The sequence below is a fragment of the Acipenser ruthenus genome, chromosome 28 (assembly GCF_902713425.1).
Source record: "Acipenser ruthenus chromosome 28, fAciRut3.2 maternal haplotype, whole genome shotgun sequence".
Taxonomy (NCBI): Eukaryota; Metazoa; Chordata; class Actinopteri; order Acipenseriformes; family Acipenseridae; genus Acipenser; species Acipenser ruthenus.
Window position 1 is genome coordinate 21,785,311 of NC_081216.1, and position 15,506 is coordinate 21,800,816.

Consider the following 15,506-nt stretch of genomic DNA (forward strand, 5'->3'; position numbering starts at 1 on the left):
ATCTGCGTCTGTGAACCAAAGAAAATTCACAGGCAAACATTTCGACTGTCAGTCAGAAGACACTGGGAAAGACTCACAGTCAAATCGTCTGACAGTCGCATTTACAAAGATTCTTTCAGGATTTCTGATTTTCACAAGACACCGATTTGGACTAATCTTGGACTTCCTTACCTACGGGTAACCCAGGGTTAGTGCTTATCGGGGTCTGAGTGGATGAATTTGATAGTTACGTTTTTTGCAGAGACCCACAGATGAACTGTTGTGACACACCCTGGGTCCATCACGTTCCTGGGCAGATGTTTGCTGGGACACACAGTTTCAGCCTTGGTTTAAGAACCTGTTTCTCTCCGGATACTTCGATTCCCAACTGGCCTTTATTGAGTAAAGGTGTTTTCCAAGATCCCAAAACCATGGGGCTGGGCTTTTCAATGACAGTATTATTTAGTTTCAATGAGCTGTGGTGTGTATACAAGGGATTAATATTAAATTCAAATAATAAATGTATTTATCTTATTTGTTGCAGAAGGCGCCTTCTGTTGACACAAGGCTGTCGTTCTAATCTGACATTCTGCTCCGGTTGGCATGGAAGTTTATATGTGTTCTTATCTGTACAGCAGCTAGTTTAGATTTGAGAGGTATACGTGGAGACAGGTTGCTTGGAGCTTTTAACTTCATCTCATCTCGGTGACGGGACAGGACAGAATCCGTAATCGCAGCGTATCATGCAATGTTTGTCTACTTAGTTCCTTAACAGTTTTACCTTCATTTTCCTAATATTCAGTTATGCAATAGTGAAACAGACTCTGTTTTGTGGAAGTGTAATGGGGTGGAGGCTGGGTGTGAACCGGCGACCCCGCACACCGCAAGCAAGCGTCTTAACCACAATGCAAAAGAGCCGGGCTGGTCTGCATTCATGGCACCACACAGCACTGTCTGTTACAGAGGCAATGTTTGTGATACTCTTTGGATTTTGATTATGCATGCATGATGTGCGAAACTGTTAGCCACAAATTATTACCCAGAGGGTGAGTTCAGGATGTGGATCACACGGGTAATGAGGGCAGGCTGGTTAATGAGAAGTTACTTAGGAGGGACAGCTGGGAAGCATAGCTGGCTGTGGATCAAGTGCTATGGACAGAACTCGCTCTACACAACTGCTTGATGCAGACAGCAATGCATCTTTACCTACATCAGACCCCACGCAAGAGCCGGCTGAATGGTCTTCATCCTGCCACTGGCTCACTGACTCCAGTGCAGTTTGTGTGTCGATCCACCTCATATACCTTGATGCTTCTCGATGTGCAGGAGGCAGTGAGGACAATCATAGTGAGAGCATGGAGAAACACTGTAACGCGCAGAGCGGGATGGTACGGCAAATTAAAATACATATGTATATATATTTAATAGAAATGATGTCGGCACTGTTATGCTATTGACCCACTCAGCTGTTTAATATCGTTGCTAAAACAATCACAATTTTTTTTATTTTTTTTATTAAATGTACAACTTATGGATATACAATTGCTCAGGCTAACTAGATAAGCACACATGTAAAACAATGATTAAGACAACTATATAAACAACATGGTTGTAAATCCTAATGTTTTTAAAATACTAAAACAAATACTCCCAGTACCGGAATGCACACTTTCAGGATACAGCTAATGGATGATTTGCCTACTCATATCAGAGAAACACATACGAATACCGGCGCATAGTGGCCTATATGTACAATTAAAGCACTGTTTTTAAAGTTTCAATTTCTTTCTATTGATGTCTGTATACAGTCCCTTTCAATATTAAGGCCACTGCTGTAGCCGGTATTGAGCCCACCATTTTCAATCACAAATGCATCAAGCTATTGAACAGTGAAAATTAAAGCAGTTAATGATCACAGCTTTCATGAACGAATTGTTAGTACCAATGGTGAAAGCTGTTCAGTCGAATCTGCTATTCTGAGAATAATACTGGTTTTGAATACTCCTATGTAAACATAAAGAGTGAAACTTTTATAAAACAAAAAAATGAATTTCCCACGGCTCTACACAGTATGTGCCAGGCATTGATATCGCACTTGATGGCTTTTTTTAGGCACCAACCCCATACTTCAAAGTGGCAGACGGCTCTTGTAATGCAGCATCATCTAGTAGCAATGGGTTTAATGTTATAGAGTTAATCCTAATGGTGGAAATGAAGAACTGGTTCTAATGCAGTATTGAAAGGGGCTGTGGGAATGGCTCTCCTACTGGGGGGACCTGTTTATTATAACAAGCCGGGCCCAAGCAAGGAACGCCTGCTGTGTTTTCAACTATTGATTGAAATTCCCATTCATATATATCCGGTGTGGTAGGTCAGGGGAAAATCCTAATAAAGTACAGTCAAAGTGTGTGGTGAAGTGAAGCAAGGTAATACAAGGGAAATGAACTTGACATCAGAAAGCGTGTGAAATTGGTTAACCATGGTGAACCTTTGCAAGGGTGTGTGCATTAATGCTTTTTGATTAACACCAAGTTTGTGGGAACGGGTTGAGATAGCATTTTGCAGCCTGCCTTCAGTGCAGTGATGGGGCTTGTTTGTAAAAATAATGTAATGTCTTGGAACAATTGTAAGTCGACCTGGATAAGGGCGTCTTCTAAGAAATAAATAATAATAATAATAGGTTGTATGCAAAAATCCCATTGATGAAAACCACGTGGCTGAATTACAGCATGTGTCCACTTGGTGTCGCTGTGTGCTCTTGTAACAATAGGTGAATTGGAAGGTGAGTGCAGGGTACCTGTAAGCTTCATTTGGGTGAGCTATGGTAAGGAGAAATACTGTGTGGCCCTGCCTAACCACCTAACCACTCACACTGTTTCTTATGTTTTTTTTGTATGTTTTGGTTATTAAAGCAAATGGAAGGTTTTCCTGCACAATACAGAGATCCAATTACCCCACACAGCAGGTGAGAAAGCCACTTTCAGTATGAAGCATTTCATCAGCAAACAGTGACTTTAATACTAGGATTGTACAGCATTGCTTTTAACATTGTTTTTGAAAGGGTAACCTGAACATGCAATTGCATTGACATAAAAAAAAAAAACCCGCTGAAAAGAAAGGGACATACTAATTATGAGAAATAACCTAGGTTACACTTTACATGAAGTGTCTCTAACTACTGTGTATTTACATGATAGTTACTTAGTAAATACGCGTGTGCTTACAGATAATACTTACAATATACTTGCACTATATATGTAAGAACACAATTATATCAGAAAAGGGTTAGGGTTCGGTTTAGAGTTAGGGTTAGTGGGATTAGGGCTAGATTTAGAGTTAGGGTTAGGGTTAACGATACATAAAAACATTGTAATTATGTGTAAGTACACACGTATTTACTAAGTAACTGTGTGCCAATGCTCAGGACGCGCCACGTCGAAACCCAAAAATCTGTTTAAGAGTCAAGGATCTGACGTTGTTTGTACGTAGTTATTATTTTTCATATATAGTATTTATCTGGCCCTGCAAAACAGTACAGGCATATTTTATCAGTCCTTAGCCTGCAGGGAAATGAGTATTGGAAATTAATAAGAAATGAAAATAAATGCAAAAATGATTTTATTTCGTTATGTTTTAAAATGTGTGTTAACGGATAAAATGCAATTGAATCCTATTAGAATAAGACACCCACTCCGGCCTTGGATAATGGAATGTGTCTCATGCGTTCATCTTTCCCTTCTTTTTGTTTGTTTGTATGTTAGGAGGCAACATTAGCTTGTGTTCATCAAATGACCGCACTTGTGAAATAGGATTCAAACCCATAATGACAGTTAAGAGTGGTGAATGCTGCCCAACCTATACCTGTGGTAAGTCCTTTGCTTTATATATTTGATTATAAAAATGCTTAAAAAGATCATTTAAACCACTAATCTTAATTTTGAATGGTTATTGGTTTCTTAGATTTGCCGATTTCCATAATATAATATAATATAATGTAAAATAATATAATATAAAATACTGCAGAATAGTCGAAGGTTACCGCGTCAGAATTCACATTTATCTGGTATATCTTAGCATTTATGTATTTAGCACCGCATTGACTGTTTGAGTCATTGAATCTCTCGCCTTGATTAATACCTTTTTCAAACTGTTTGTTTTCGTTTGTAGTACTAAAGGGCGTCTGTGTTCACAACAACGCAGAATATACGGTAAGAAAGACGTGTGCCTCCTCCTGTTTCACCTTGCTTTATATATCATTGAGTAGAGAAGATCAATCTAGTGGTTGCAGCAAGGTTTCGGTGCATTTAACAGCTGTAATGCAGTACAAAATCCTGTGAAGGGAATCCAGTGCAATTGTTTTAAAGCACTAAATTGTAAGGTCTATCATGTACTATCTCAGGGCAGCAGTGTGGAGTAGTGGTTAGGGCTTTAGACTCTTGACCGGAGGGTCGTGGATTCAATCCCAGTTGGGAGACACCGCTGCTGTACCCTTGAGCAAGGTACTTTACCTAGATTGCTCCAGCAAAAACCCAACTGTATAAATGGGTAATTGTATGTAAAAATAATGTGATATCTTGTAACAATTGTAAGTTGCCCTGGATAAGGGCGTCTGCTAAGAAATCAATAATAATAATAATAATAATAATAATAATCTCTTTACTCCTGTCCTTTAAATGAACTGTACATACGATTTCTTGTCAATAGTCATTATAGAGCTGTGCAAACCGAGTCTCTCCGCACAAACCCAAGCAGCTGTTTCTTCACTCGTTTCACTTTGAATGGTAAATGAGCCCAATCGACATCGTTGCGGAAGGCGCTCTGTCTCCACAGTGAACAGGTAACCGCTAAGACAAGAGGGCCCTCCCTACCATTAACGCTGTCGTCTCCCTTCCACCTTCCTGCAGCCTGGAGAGACGTGGTCTCCCCCTGACAACAAGTGTGCTCTGCATGGATGCATGAAGATCAAAACATCATCGTATGCTGTAAAGAATACTTGAACCCAGCTACACTGAACATATGCAACCTGTATATAGCATGCACAAGTTAACGTAAAAGTTTGAAAAAGGATGCGTGTTATGCTTGATAAATTGCGGTAGCAGTTTTGCAGTGATTTCACAATCTAGCAGGATGGGAATCAAAAGTTTATAAACATCAGAATATAGTAGATTTCATATTTCGGTGAGAGTTCATGCACTGTATTTGTTTCTGATGGGTGTGGTTATCCCTAACCATAACCCTTGCTTTTTATTTGGCCTGCTGTCAAAATTAGTCATTTTGATGAGATAATGTCACTACTGGTGCGCACTGCACCAGTACTGCACAGTTCAGGCAGCTGCTCTGAAATGGTGTCTGGCATCCACAGATAAAAAGCCAAATAAACCAGATCCTTCAAACAATTCCATTTTTTTACTTCAGGGAACCATCCAAACCACTCCAGACGGCTGCTGAAAATCACTTTACTGTACATTCAAAGCTGTATGAATTCAAAGCTGCTGTCAGTTCCATAGCATCCTCATACCTTCAGATTACAAAGGTATGAGAAAGTGGCCCTAAAGGGGTGAAGGAAGGCTCAGCTAACCATTTTTATCATGCTTAATACACATTCAGTTGAAGTCAGAGTTTCCATTCAAAGCTCTGATCCAGTTGTTTTGTTTGTCACTCAGTAGTTAAGCTTCAATAAAAACATGTATCAGTCAGACTAACAGTTAGGGTTGTGTCATGGATTTAAACACACTTCACTGCAAGGTTCATTAAAAAAGGTGAATTAAAAAATATTCTCTTTGCAGATGTTGAGAAACAGAAGCTGACGACAGTCAATAGCTACATCACCTATCAGGGCTGCCACTCCACTGAGAAGATCGTGATAATGCATTGCGAGGGCTCCTGTGGGACCTTCTCCAAGTGAGTATGGTGCCTCATTACTAATGCTAGATAAAGAGCAGAGAATCTGAACCAATTCAAGGAAAGGATGCTCTAGATAAATAACAATACTAATCCGTGTCCTTGACCTGCTAGATATTCTACTGAGGCTGCCAGCATGGAGCACAGGTGCAGCTGCTGCCAGGAGACAAGACTCACAACGTGAGCATTGCCCTGACCTGCCCCGACGGGAGGAACCTGCTCCAGATCCAGACTGACCAGTGTGACTGCGTCACCACCGCCTGCGAGTCCTTAAGCAGCGTGCAGAGACAGGCTCTTCCGAATAAGAGAAGCCGTTGATCAGGGCAGAGGCCATGAGTGAAAACAGAGCTCCACAAGCAAGACCGGAAAGACAGACCACCCTCCCTCACTCGAAACCAACGCAGCAGCATAATCTAGATAGCTTTAGAAAAACACAGCCTTGCACAAAATGATGAGCGTTATGTATTTTTCCTTTCCTGCTTTGCAAAAATAAGTAGTTCCTTGTTCTATTGTTAATATTAGGAATGCCAAACTGACCTTTTTTTTATTTGTACTTTTGTTGTTGCTTAAAGTCCTAAAATCAATGCAGCTTTGCTACCAACCCCAATAAAATCCAATGGCAGAATATCTCCCTTGTTGTGTGTGTTTACTTTAGATTACAAACTGTATCGTTATCATGTGACTGGGTTCAGGTGTTTGACAATCGGCATTCACCTTATTTATTGCCGGGCACTGTTTCAGCGTTTACATGAAATCACACCATGCCAAATATCTTAGTTTTTTGGTATCAGGCAAAAAGAAAAGGGGTTTGAGGAATCCAGGTAAGACCCGGTCTGGAGAGGTCAGTACCGTTCCTGGAAAAGGCTGGTGGATTTGTTTTCTGTGTACACTTCACTCTTACACAAGACTGTAACAGACCCAGGAGCTATTGTGATGTGGTGTGTGTGTGTGTGTGTGTGTGTGTGTGTGTGTGTGTGTGTGTGTGTGTGTGTGTGTGTGTGTGTGTGTGTGTGTGTGTGTGTGTGTGTGTGTGTGTGTGTGCATGGGGGTGCTGTATGTGTGCTAGATAGTGCAGTTTTACAATCATCGAATCTCACTGCTTCTGAAAAGGATTGCTATCTGCAAGGTGTTTAACCCTTTCAGTCCTGGCGAGACGTCAAGGTGCTGCCTTAGCATCGCATGTGCTTAAGATTGGTAACAAGGTACCCTGTGCAATGTGTTTCCCTGTGGATCCACACATATATAATTCATGAAGACTGTTTGTTAAGCTGTTTGATAGCAGAAAAACCTGAAAGTAAATAGCAACTGGGAGGTACAGTTATTCTTTCAATTACATTTTTTTTTTTTTACAGAATCAGAGATTTGCATGTTAAATTCAAGTTGGCACACCTATTTAATAACATCTAACCTGGCTTTATAACCCAGCCAGGTGGTACTGCTAAGTAAAGTCCTGTATTTTTTTTATTTATCTGGTTACCTCTATTGCTCTGGTCCACTTTCTTTACTAAAGCAAGTCCCTATCTTTGCACAGATATGGAACTAGGGATGGGCTCTGAGAGAGCTGTGAGAATGCTGGTTTCTGAGCTGGACTCTGTGGAGATAAAGAAACGATAGAGTGTATTCGATCAGATACGCCCGTGTGCTTACACACAAGATAAGCACCAGTGTGTTGGACACAGCTCACGACTTGTTGAGATCTTTTTGATAGGACAAGATGCTGCCACTGCCATCGCCACCCCCATAGATTTAAGAGGCTCATATTGGATTGAAGGTACTCTTGTTGATTGAAAATCATGTCATTTGATAATATATTTGCCTGATGTTTTATTCGCGCACCCACCTGTGTCTAAAGGAAAGGGGGGTGTTGATATTGTGTGTTTGACCAGGACTGAAGTACCTAAGCTAGATGATAAGGGTAACTGCTCCACCTCTAGTTCATACAGGATGCAGGACCTACTTGCAACTCCTTTAGCATTATGTTGCCTTTATACATTTTTATTTAACTGTTACTGCATTGGTTTAGTATGTAAACAATTGTACTTGTATACCCTTTTAACAGCTCCCAGATGTTATTTTAATCTGTTCTTTATCTTTATTTAAGTGCTAACTGACAGCCCACACAAATTGCACCTGTAATCCAGTTGATACGTCATTCCGCCTCTCTTTGAAGTGATACAATAAGGATGATGTACTGTGGTCTGGTATAGGAATGTAGCGATATTTTGCACCGCAAAGCTAACTGTTAACAAATGACGTGTAAATCTTATGAAACAGATTCTAGACCCATTTCAGTATTTATTTGACTTGCTTTAGACGACACTTTAGCTGCACTGACAAACAAGCATTGCTGTATGTAATATACAGTATATATAAAATGCTGCTACAGTCCATTAGGTAAGGTTAGGTATTTATTTAGCGATTCTTCATTCTTGATTGACAGTGTGAATGTGCATAACCGTTGATTGTACAGAATTAAGCCAGCTTATGTTGACGTGTGGTAACACCGATAGATCATTCATAAGCTGTCACATTGTTGAAAACCTGTCTGATTCTGTTTGTTTTTCCATTTTCCGGAGAAACTTTTATAAGCATCTCTGTCAAACAGAGACTGACAATTGTGGTAAAAAATATATATATTTTTGCGAATGAAACAAAACAATTATATAAATTAGAAAACAACAAAAATACTGGAAACTACTTACACTTTACAAAAACAAAAAAAAAAAAAAAAGAAAGAATTTACGCTACCTATCGCTATAACGCTTTGTTTTTCTGAAAAACAAACCCCAAACCACTGCCATTGCGATTGATTTTTGCACCTGTGTTTGCTGATCTTCCCACCCACTTCAATTGACTCTCAGGCTGCAGCAGTTTAGCAAAGAACTGGTCCAGATGAACGGTCATCTCTACCCAGGACCCCCCCACAAAGCCTCTGCTGTTCCACTGTCCTTGCCATGCATTCTTTAACAGAGTAATCCCCATTTGCTTGGTAAATGGGGAAATTCGTGTAGACATTTGCATTGATCAAACCGCTGGAAACACCTCAGTATCTCACAGTTCATACAGCTGCACATCACTACTTCAGTACACAACAATTGGTAACCCCCTAGCCACACACACACACACATGCATATTGAACTTATCTGTTAGTCACAGCCAAATGGCAGCTTTGCTTCCACAACATTCCAGATCACTTCCATGGTACCTTTATCAGAAATGCAAAAAACTTAGTTAAGGTCTCTCAAAGCCTAAGATTCCACTATACAACCACAATATAGTATGCTATTAAAGATGTATAAACAGTGTCTTTTTATTCCTGTAAAGGATGGTAAAACCCGGAAGTAACCACAAGTTTTTGTTGTGTTGTATCTGTCTGTCTATTAATTGTCACCCTTATCATTCATAGAAGACTGAATCTGGTAGCGGTCGCTATTCAGCCAGCATCAACCCCGGACCGCACTGCACTACTGTTTCACTGTTACTGTATAATTCACCACTTACACAGGGAGCCCTCACTGGTGGGATTCGTGACCGTGTCTGTGTATAGTATGTGTTGTAATTATTTCGGGACTGAACCCCGTGGTTTTAAATGGCTTTACACATTGCTGTGTATAGTCAGTCTGATTATTTAAAGCAACAAATAAAGCTTTGTTTTCACCATTGGAACTGTTGTTATTGAGCACTGCATCACCTCTACACCTGTGCACTACAAACCACTTTGCCACAATGCAGTACAACGTGCATCTTATGTAACCAGTGCAGTAAACCAAATGCATTCAAATCTGTTTTAGTTATTATATTTTAAAGGCAAGTTACGGTAATGTCTGGGTCGCTTTTGTTCAGCTGTTTCATCAGTTTAGTCTTCCGTCTTGTTGGTAGGTGGGATAATTTTCAACTTAGAACACTCAAGAAGATGAATTTGTAGAACTAGTGGGAACAAACGTATCAAATGTTCATGAAACAGCCCAATTCAATGAATCCCATTTTCCAAAAAAGCTATTCCTGGCATCATAAAATCCACATGGCAACCTGTAAGAAGTCCAAAACATCAGTAATGTCTTTATGTCCATGTAGACGATCAAAATCCAAGTCACCAGCATAAAAACTGCAGATTTCATTCGGGATTTCAACAACATGTCCATTGGCTGCTGAAATCACAAGATTCTCGATGTGTTGAAGTAACTTAACCTTCAATCCACCTCACAGGTAAGCAGTTGAAAGAACTGTTGGTGAAAGTGTTCTTCAGGAGTTGTGAATACATGCGGTGGACTTCCATCATCAGTGCGTCTTGGTAGCTGTCGAATCCGTTTTGGCAGTGATGGTGGGTTGGTTAGATCTTTTGAAGCATCCAAAGCACCTGCATACAGTTTAACAAAGCAGGTGTCGGAGCGCATTCTGGTTAAGTGTTCCTGAAGGGTGGCAGCGCAAGTCATGGCAGTGTGAGGAATAACAGTCTTTGATTGCAATACTCTAGTGACCTGCTCACTGGCAGAAAAAACACTGAAATAATACACAACTTTGAATCGGAGAGGTGATTCTGGACAATTTAAATAATATATTCACTGGTAAATTGCTACTTTTGTTTTGGAGACTTTAAAAGCTCTTTTTGATAATGTGATAACGCCCTTCCAGCACCCCGCGAATATGATATACTGAAGTTCGAATTAAAAATAACATCTCACGCTGTAACTTGCAACCAGTCCTAGTACCTATAGATGCTGTTTTAATCAATCCGAACTTCCACATAGCATTTGAGAACTCTGTCATAAAGGATTTGTTAAAAGCTTCAGTTTACCTCTGTAGAAACTGGCGGCATAGCTAGCGAAAGATTATTGTCTATCGACACAGTTCTGGATATCTAAATTTGTGGATTTATTTGACTTATCTGTGTCACTGTGTTTTGGAAGAACAATGAGATTCAATGTATTATTATTTATTGATTTTTTGAAGTTCTTTTCCCTCAATCTCGCTGCTAAAAGTGGGTGGACAGGGCCCCCCTGTTTTAAGAATGCGTGGGCAGTGGCCCATTGGCCCTCCTGTCTCCGGTGCCTATGTATGTCAAGCCCTCCTCGCACCAGACGTGTGGCGGATTTACTTGGCTAGAGGAGTCAAGGCAAACGCGATAATGACAATCTTCTCATTTGCCAGTTCTCTCTCACCTCGGCCAAAATGCATCTGATTTGCAGATGGCCCATCATGTACCCTGAGTGGATAAAATAAATTTGTCAGTAAGAAAAAATGATCCCGGCCGGCTGAGTATAAAAATATGTTTGTAACCCCCCCCCCCCCCCCCAAAAAAAAAAAAACCAACACGAGTAATGGGATCTACGTGAGTGTAGGTTCTGGGTTACCTTGAGTAATCTTTAACAAGAATGTCAACCTTTAGAGCTTTAAAAAAGTTTAATTAATAAGGGGGTAAATTTTAGTTTGGTCTGCAAATAATTTATTAGAAATGTCCTCTGGCGCGTAACATACAATTTCTTACTAGCAGAGATACCAGTGCAGTGAGAAGTCAGTTTGTTTACTTTTAGCTGATTTTGTTTAAATATCTGATTTTGTGATAACCTTTTATACCTGCTTAAGCATAAGGCTTGCCAAATCTATTAGAAACCTTTTCTTTCTGTTTTAAGAAATGCTGTTGTGTGAGTGCCAAGTAAAACAGCATAAATCAAGTCCTGTTTGGCCTTGAACATCCTGCTCACTCTTTCTCTTGTTGTGTGTTCAATCCCAGCTCGCTTGCTGCTCTCAATTGAACATGTACCCCTTCTCTAAGATGCAATTCATTGACATTTTCCATAGAAACTATATAAGTGTGTGTGTTTTTAAAAGTCTTGCAGAGGCGAAACAACAGCCTTTCTTCTTCGTTTATTGGTTTACCACAATCCTCCGTCCTTCTGTCATGAAGTTCTGTCCCCCACTCATGTCTACTTTGGGGGGTCGATGGGTCCCATCACCCAGCCTTGGTCTCACCTCATAGGAGGACGGCTCCTGCCAGGCCAAAGAGCGAGATCCTGGACAGCACCTATCCTATCATTCCCCACGAATAAATAACGCTTAATCATGCTGTTGATTTGCTTATTGAATAGTTAAATGACAAATTGGTATGGGTAGGAAACATCCCATGTGCTCTAAGAGTCTGGGCATGGTAACCAGGGGAAGATTGTTTCAGAGGGACAGGTTAATCGTTACTTTCTGGAATACCTGATTCACTGAGAGGTTGACCTGCCTGTATTGAGGCCTGTATTGAGGTGCTTTAGCCTTTTTTTGCTTTCATTTGTGACCGAGTGCATACGTTACGGATAAGCAGAAAGTTCATCCGAATCTCGTCTCCACGTGTATCCTCTGGATCATGGGTGTCAAACTCCAGGCCTCGAGGGCCGCAGGGTCTCCTGGTTTTCATTCCAACTTAAGCTCTCAATTAACATAATTGATCTAATTATTTGTTGAATTTGACATATTTCATATTTTTCAAGGTCTTTTACAGTTGATGGTTTTAAAAATGCACTTGATTCAAGGGACACGACCTGTGAAACATTCTGGGGCCTGAAGAGAAGTGTAAAATGTGCCCAGTTAATCAAATAATTAGACCAATTCAGTAACTGAGAGTTCGGGTGGAACGAAATCCAGACGACACTGCGGCCCTCAAGGAGCTGAGTTTGACACCCCTGCTCTGGATAAAAGAAACACGTGTTCATTTTAGCTCAGTGATGCTCTTGATAAGGGGCTACATAGAGCTATAAAAGAAAACAATTTGTCTAAGGACAAGACAATCTAAATGAGAGATCACACCTCCACTTTCCAGAAGCATTTCGACTCATAAACCAGTAGACCTTAAATCACAATTTTTCCCCAAAACCTTTAACCAGGTATGTCCAATCACGGTCCTGGAGGGCCCTCCACTCCAGGTTTAACAGGTAAAATGACACAATGAACTAATTCAGGGTCTGGATGGAGGTTTAATTGGGTTCAATTGAACAACTTAGAACAGGGCTGGAACAAAGAGCAGGAGTGAAGGGCCAACTTTGGCCACCCCTGCTAGTTTAACCTAATGCAGACCCTGAAGTCACTTGCAATTCAGTCCCTCAGTTAAACGACTCAAATAATGTTATCCATGCAAAAAATCAAAGAGTGCATTCTCACATCACTTTGTAGAGCGTATTGACACCCCTGAGTAAACTACGTCAATGGCTTTAGTCTTTTGTAAAACACAAACATAATGACTAACATATCAGGCCAATTCTTTTATTTACATCATTACAATAACCAGGATCCAGTTCCTGGGTCATTTGGAATATCGATTAAAAGAATGTTCCACCCAGCAACTCCAAACCAGCGATCAACAACAGCCCTCTTGGATGCTAGGTCCTGATGGTGTGTGTTTTAGGATAAATTAAGTAAGCAGATAGGGTATGATTCACTTGAGTCACTAGTGATGTTAGCCACCCACAGCTTATCATCTATTGTTCTAAGGGCTGGACAAAATGTAAATGTACCCTGCATACCGGTACACCATTATATTAAATCAACATTACATTCTATGGTAAATGTGCTCTGTTATTGCTTTCCCCAGGCTCTATCTATCTATCTATCTATCTATCTATCTATCTATCTATCTATCTATCTATATATCTATGTAGTGCTTTACCTCGTTTGAGCTTTTTAAAAAGTTGCTTTTTCTGCACAATGAAACACTAGTCAGTAGTGCAATGGCATGGGTCCCTCCAGGATGGGATTCATGCATTGGAATGTGTGTAGTGTTAACAAACTGGCACTTATTGATTATTAGAGTCAACTGGCTCCGCTCAGCACTTAAGAGAACAGAACAGAGTCTTATAACCTCTAACAGAAAATCAAGTACACATGTGAAGCTTTTAGTCTGGATATCTCTAGCACCAAACTAACTAAATGAAATAACTATACCAAAAACAAGAGTGCAGTACTTCATACATATCTTGGTAACCCTGAATAGGTAACTGTCCCCTCTTCAAAACTAGATAAAAGGACAAGTGGAATATTTGTTCTTCATTTTACATGTTTTTTGATGAAACGCTCAATGCAGTTACTTATATCCCGTCTCTAATCTGTACATTTTTCTCTTAGATGAGTGTTTGAATGCAATTTGTTCTAAACTGATCTGCTAAATTACACTTTGAGCCGAAATTATGGAGTCGCTGCTTTTAACTGTTGCCGGCTCATCTATCTAGCAGCTTAAGTAGAAAAATAGTAAAATGTTGACTTTTTTAATATCTACAGATAAAATATCTGGCTTTTACCAGGTAGGATTTTTCATTGCTCATTTCATTTGATCATTACGTTTGTGCTTCTGTGCTGTAAAAAACTAAAGATTCTGCACTGCACAGATTGATACGAGTTTTCTTTAAATAATCCATCCTTGCTTCTATTTCAAACCAGATACAGACTTACAAAACCTGACATTTGCCATCTTATCTTTTTTTAGTTTTATTATTACAGTTTCTATAAAACTCTTTTTGATATTAATATTCAACAAAATGAAGTGGACACGCAATTGAGTGACAGGTCGGTTCTGTAGCCCTAATGAGTTTCCCCAGCTACTCCCAAGCCTATGACATCTTTTGTCCCAACAGAACCTTCCACTCCCCTTCTTCAAACAGTGTGCCCATGTCTTAAGAATTCATACGTCTATTTACTTTACCCTACAGCTCCACCTCCTCAGAGCTCCTCCAGACACCTGGGGCCCTCCCCAGACTTCCAGTATAAAAGGGAGCAGAACCCAGGTAGGAGCACCTTGCAGAGAGCACCTGTACTGTACCTGTGGAGATCCTAATAGAGAACTACAGGGCAAGATGGGCTTAAGAGGGGGGGTACCGCTGTGGGTGCTTCTATGGCTGGTATCTGCTGCTAATGTCTCAACTATGAGTGGTAAGAATTGATTTTATTTCTGTTTCTTAATATGTAAAGTTAGCATTGCATAGGAATTGCATGGAAACATCTATCTGTGGATCAATCAGTCTACTGTATGCACACATGCATTACAGACAGCTCTTTATTTTAAATGGCTTGTATTTGGACCAAACTGTACATAAATATGTTTCTTTAATACAGAAAATACACAGAAGAAGTGTTAGTTTGATTGGTTAGCTAAAACTGCAAAGAAATAAGTACAATTAATTTACATTTATGTGAATAGAGAGATCATTTTTTTATTTTATCTCGACTGTCACATTTCAAGCTTGTCTACAGAAATGAACATTGTACAGCACAGCGTTAAGGTCATCGGGTTCAACCACAAAGCTTGTATGCACAGCATCACTGTGTACAATACACATACATGTTTATTACCCTGTATATGTTGTAGGCTAATGTTTACAGCTTGTTTTGTTTTCTTTCAAAATGGTTTGTGTCTTTTCGATGTGTTTTGCCATTTGAAATGATGAATGGTATTTTGAAACTCAGCAACATTGCCGTCAAAAAAGCATTGTCTATTCTGATTTGAAAAACAAAAATCAATAAATAAACACAGACCACCAATAAGCAACCACCCATATGTGTCTCCCAACAGGGTCTCAACCAGAGGTGCAGGAAACGGGCGGAACAAGAGTTAACATCATCCCAGGAATGATGAAGTCCATTATATCTGGTAAGAT

General features: G+C 40.0%; 1 protein-coding gene and 1 long non-coding RNA gene across 2 annotated transcripts in view; both read left to right on the forward strand.

Annotated features, from left to right (window-relative positions):
- Positions 1-3,602: 3,602 nt before the first annotated feature.
- LOC131701964 (uncharacterized) lies at positions 3,603-6,487 on the forward strand. The gene is made up of 4 exons (XR_009309197.1): positions 3,603-3,845; positions 4,147-4,187; positions 4,684-5,880; positions 5,995-6,487. It is a non-coding gene; the product is annotated as an uncharacterized LOC131701964 (long non-coding RNA).
- Positions 6,488-11,983: 5,496 nt separating this feature from the next.
- Positions 11,984-15,506, forward strand: part of LOC117434526 (mucin-2) — a 32,278-nt gene continuing 28,755 nt past the window's right edge. Inside the window, exons 1-3 of the mRNA XM_059002781.1 lie at positions 11,984-11,987; positions 14,562-14,636; positions 15,422-15,499. Coding sequence (XP_058858764.1) covers positions 11,984-11,987; positions 14,562-14,636; positions 15,422-15,499 — 157 coding nt within the window. The remainder of the gene's footprint in view (positions 11,988-14,561; positions 14,637-15,421; positions 15,500-15,506) is intronic.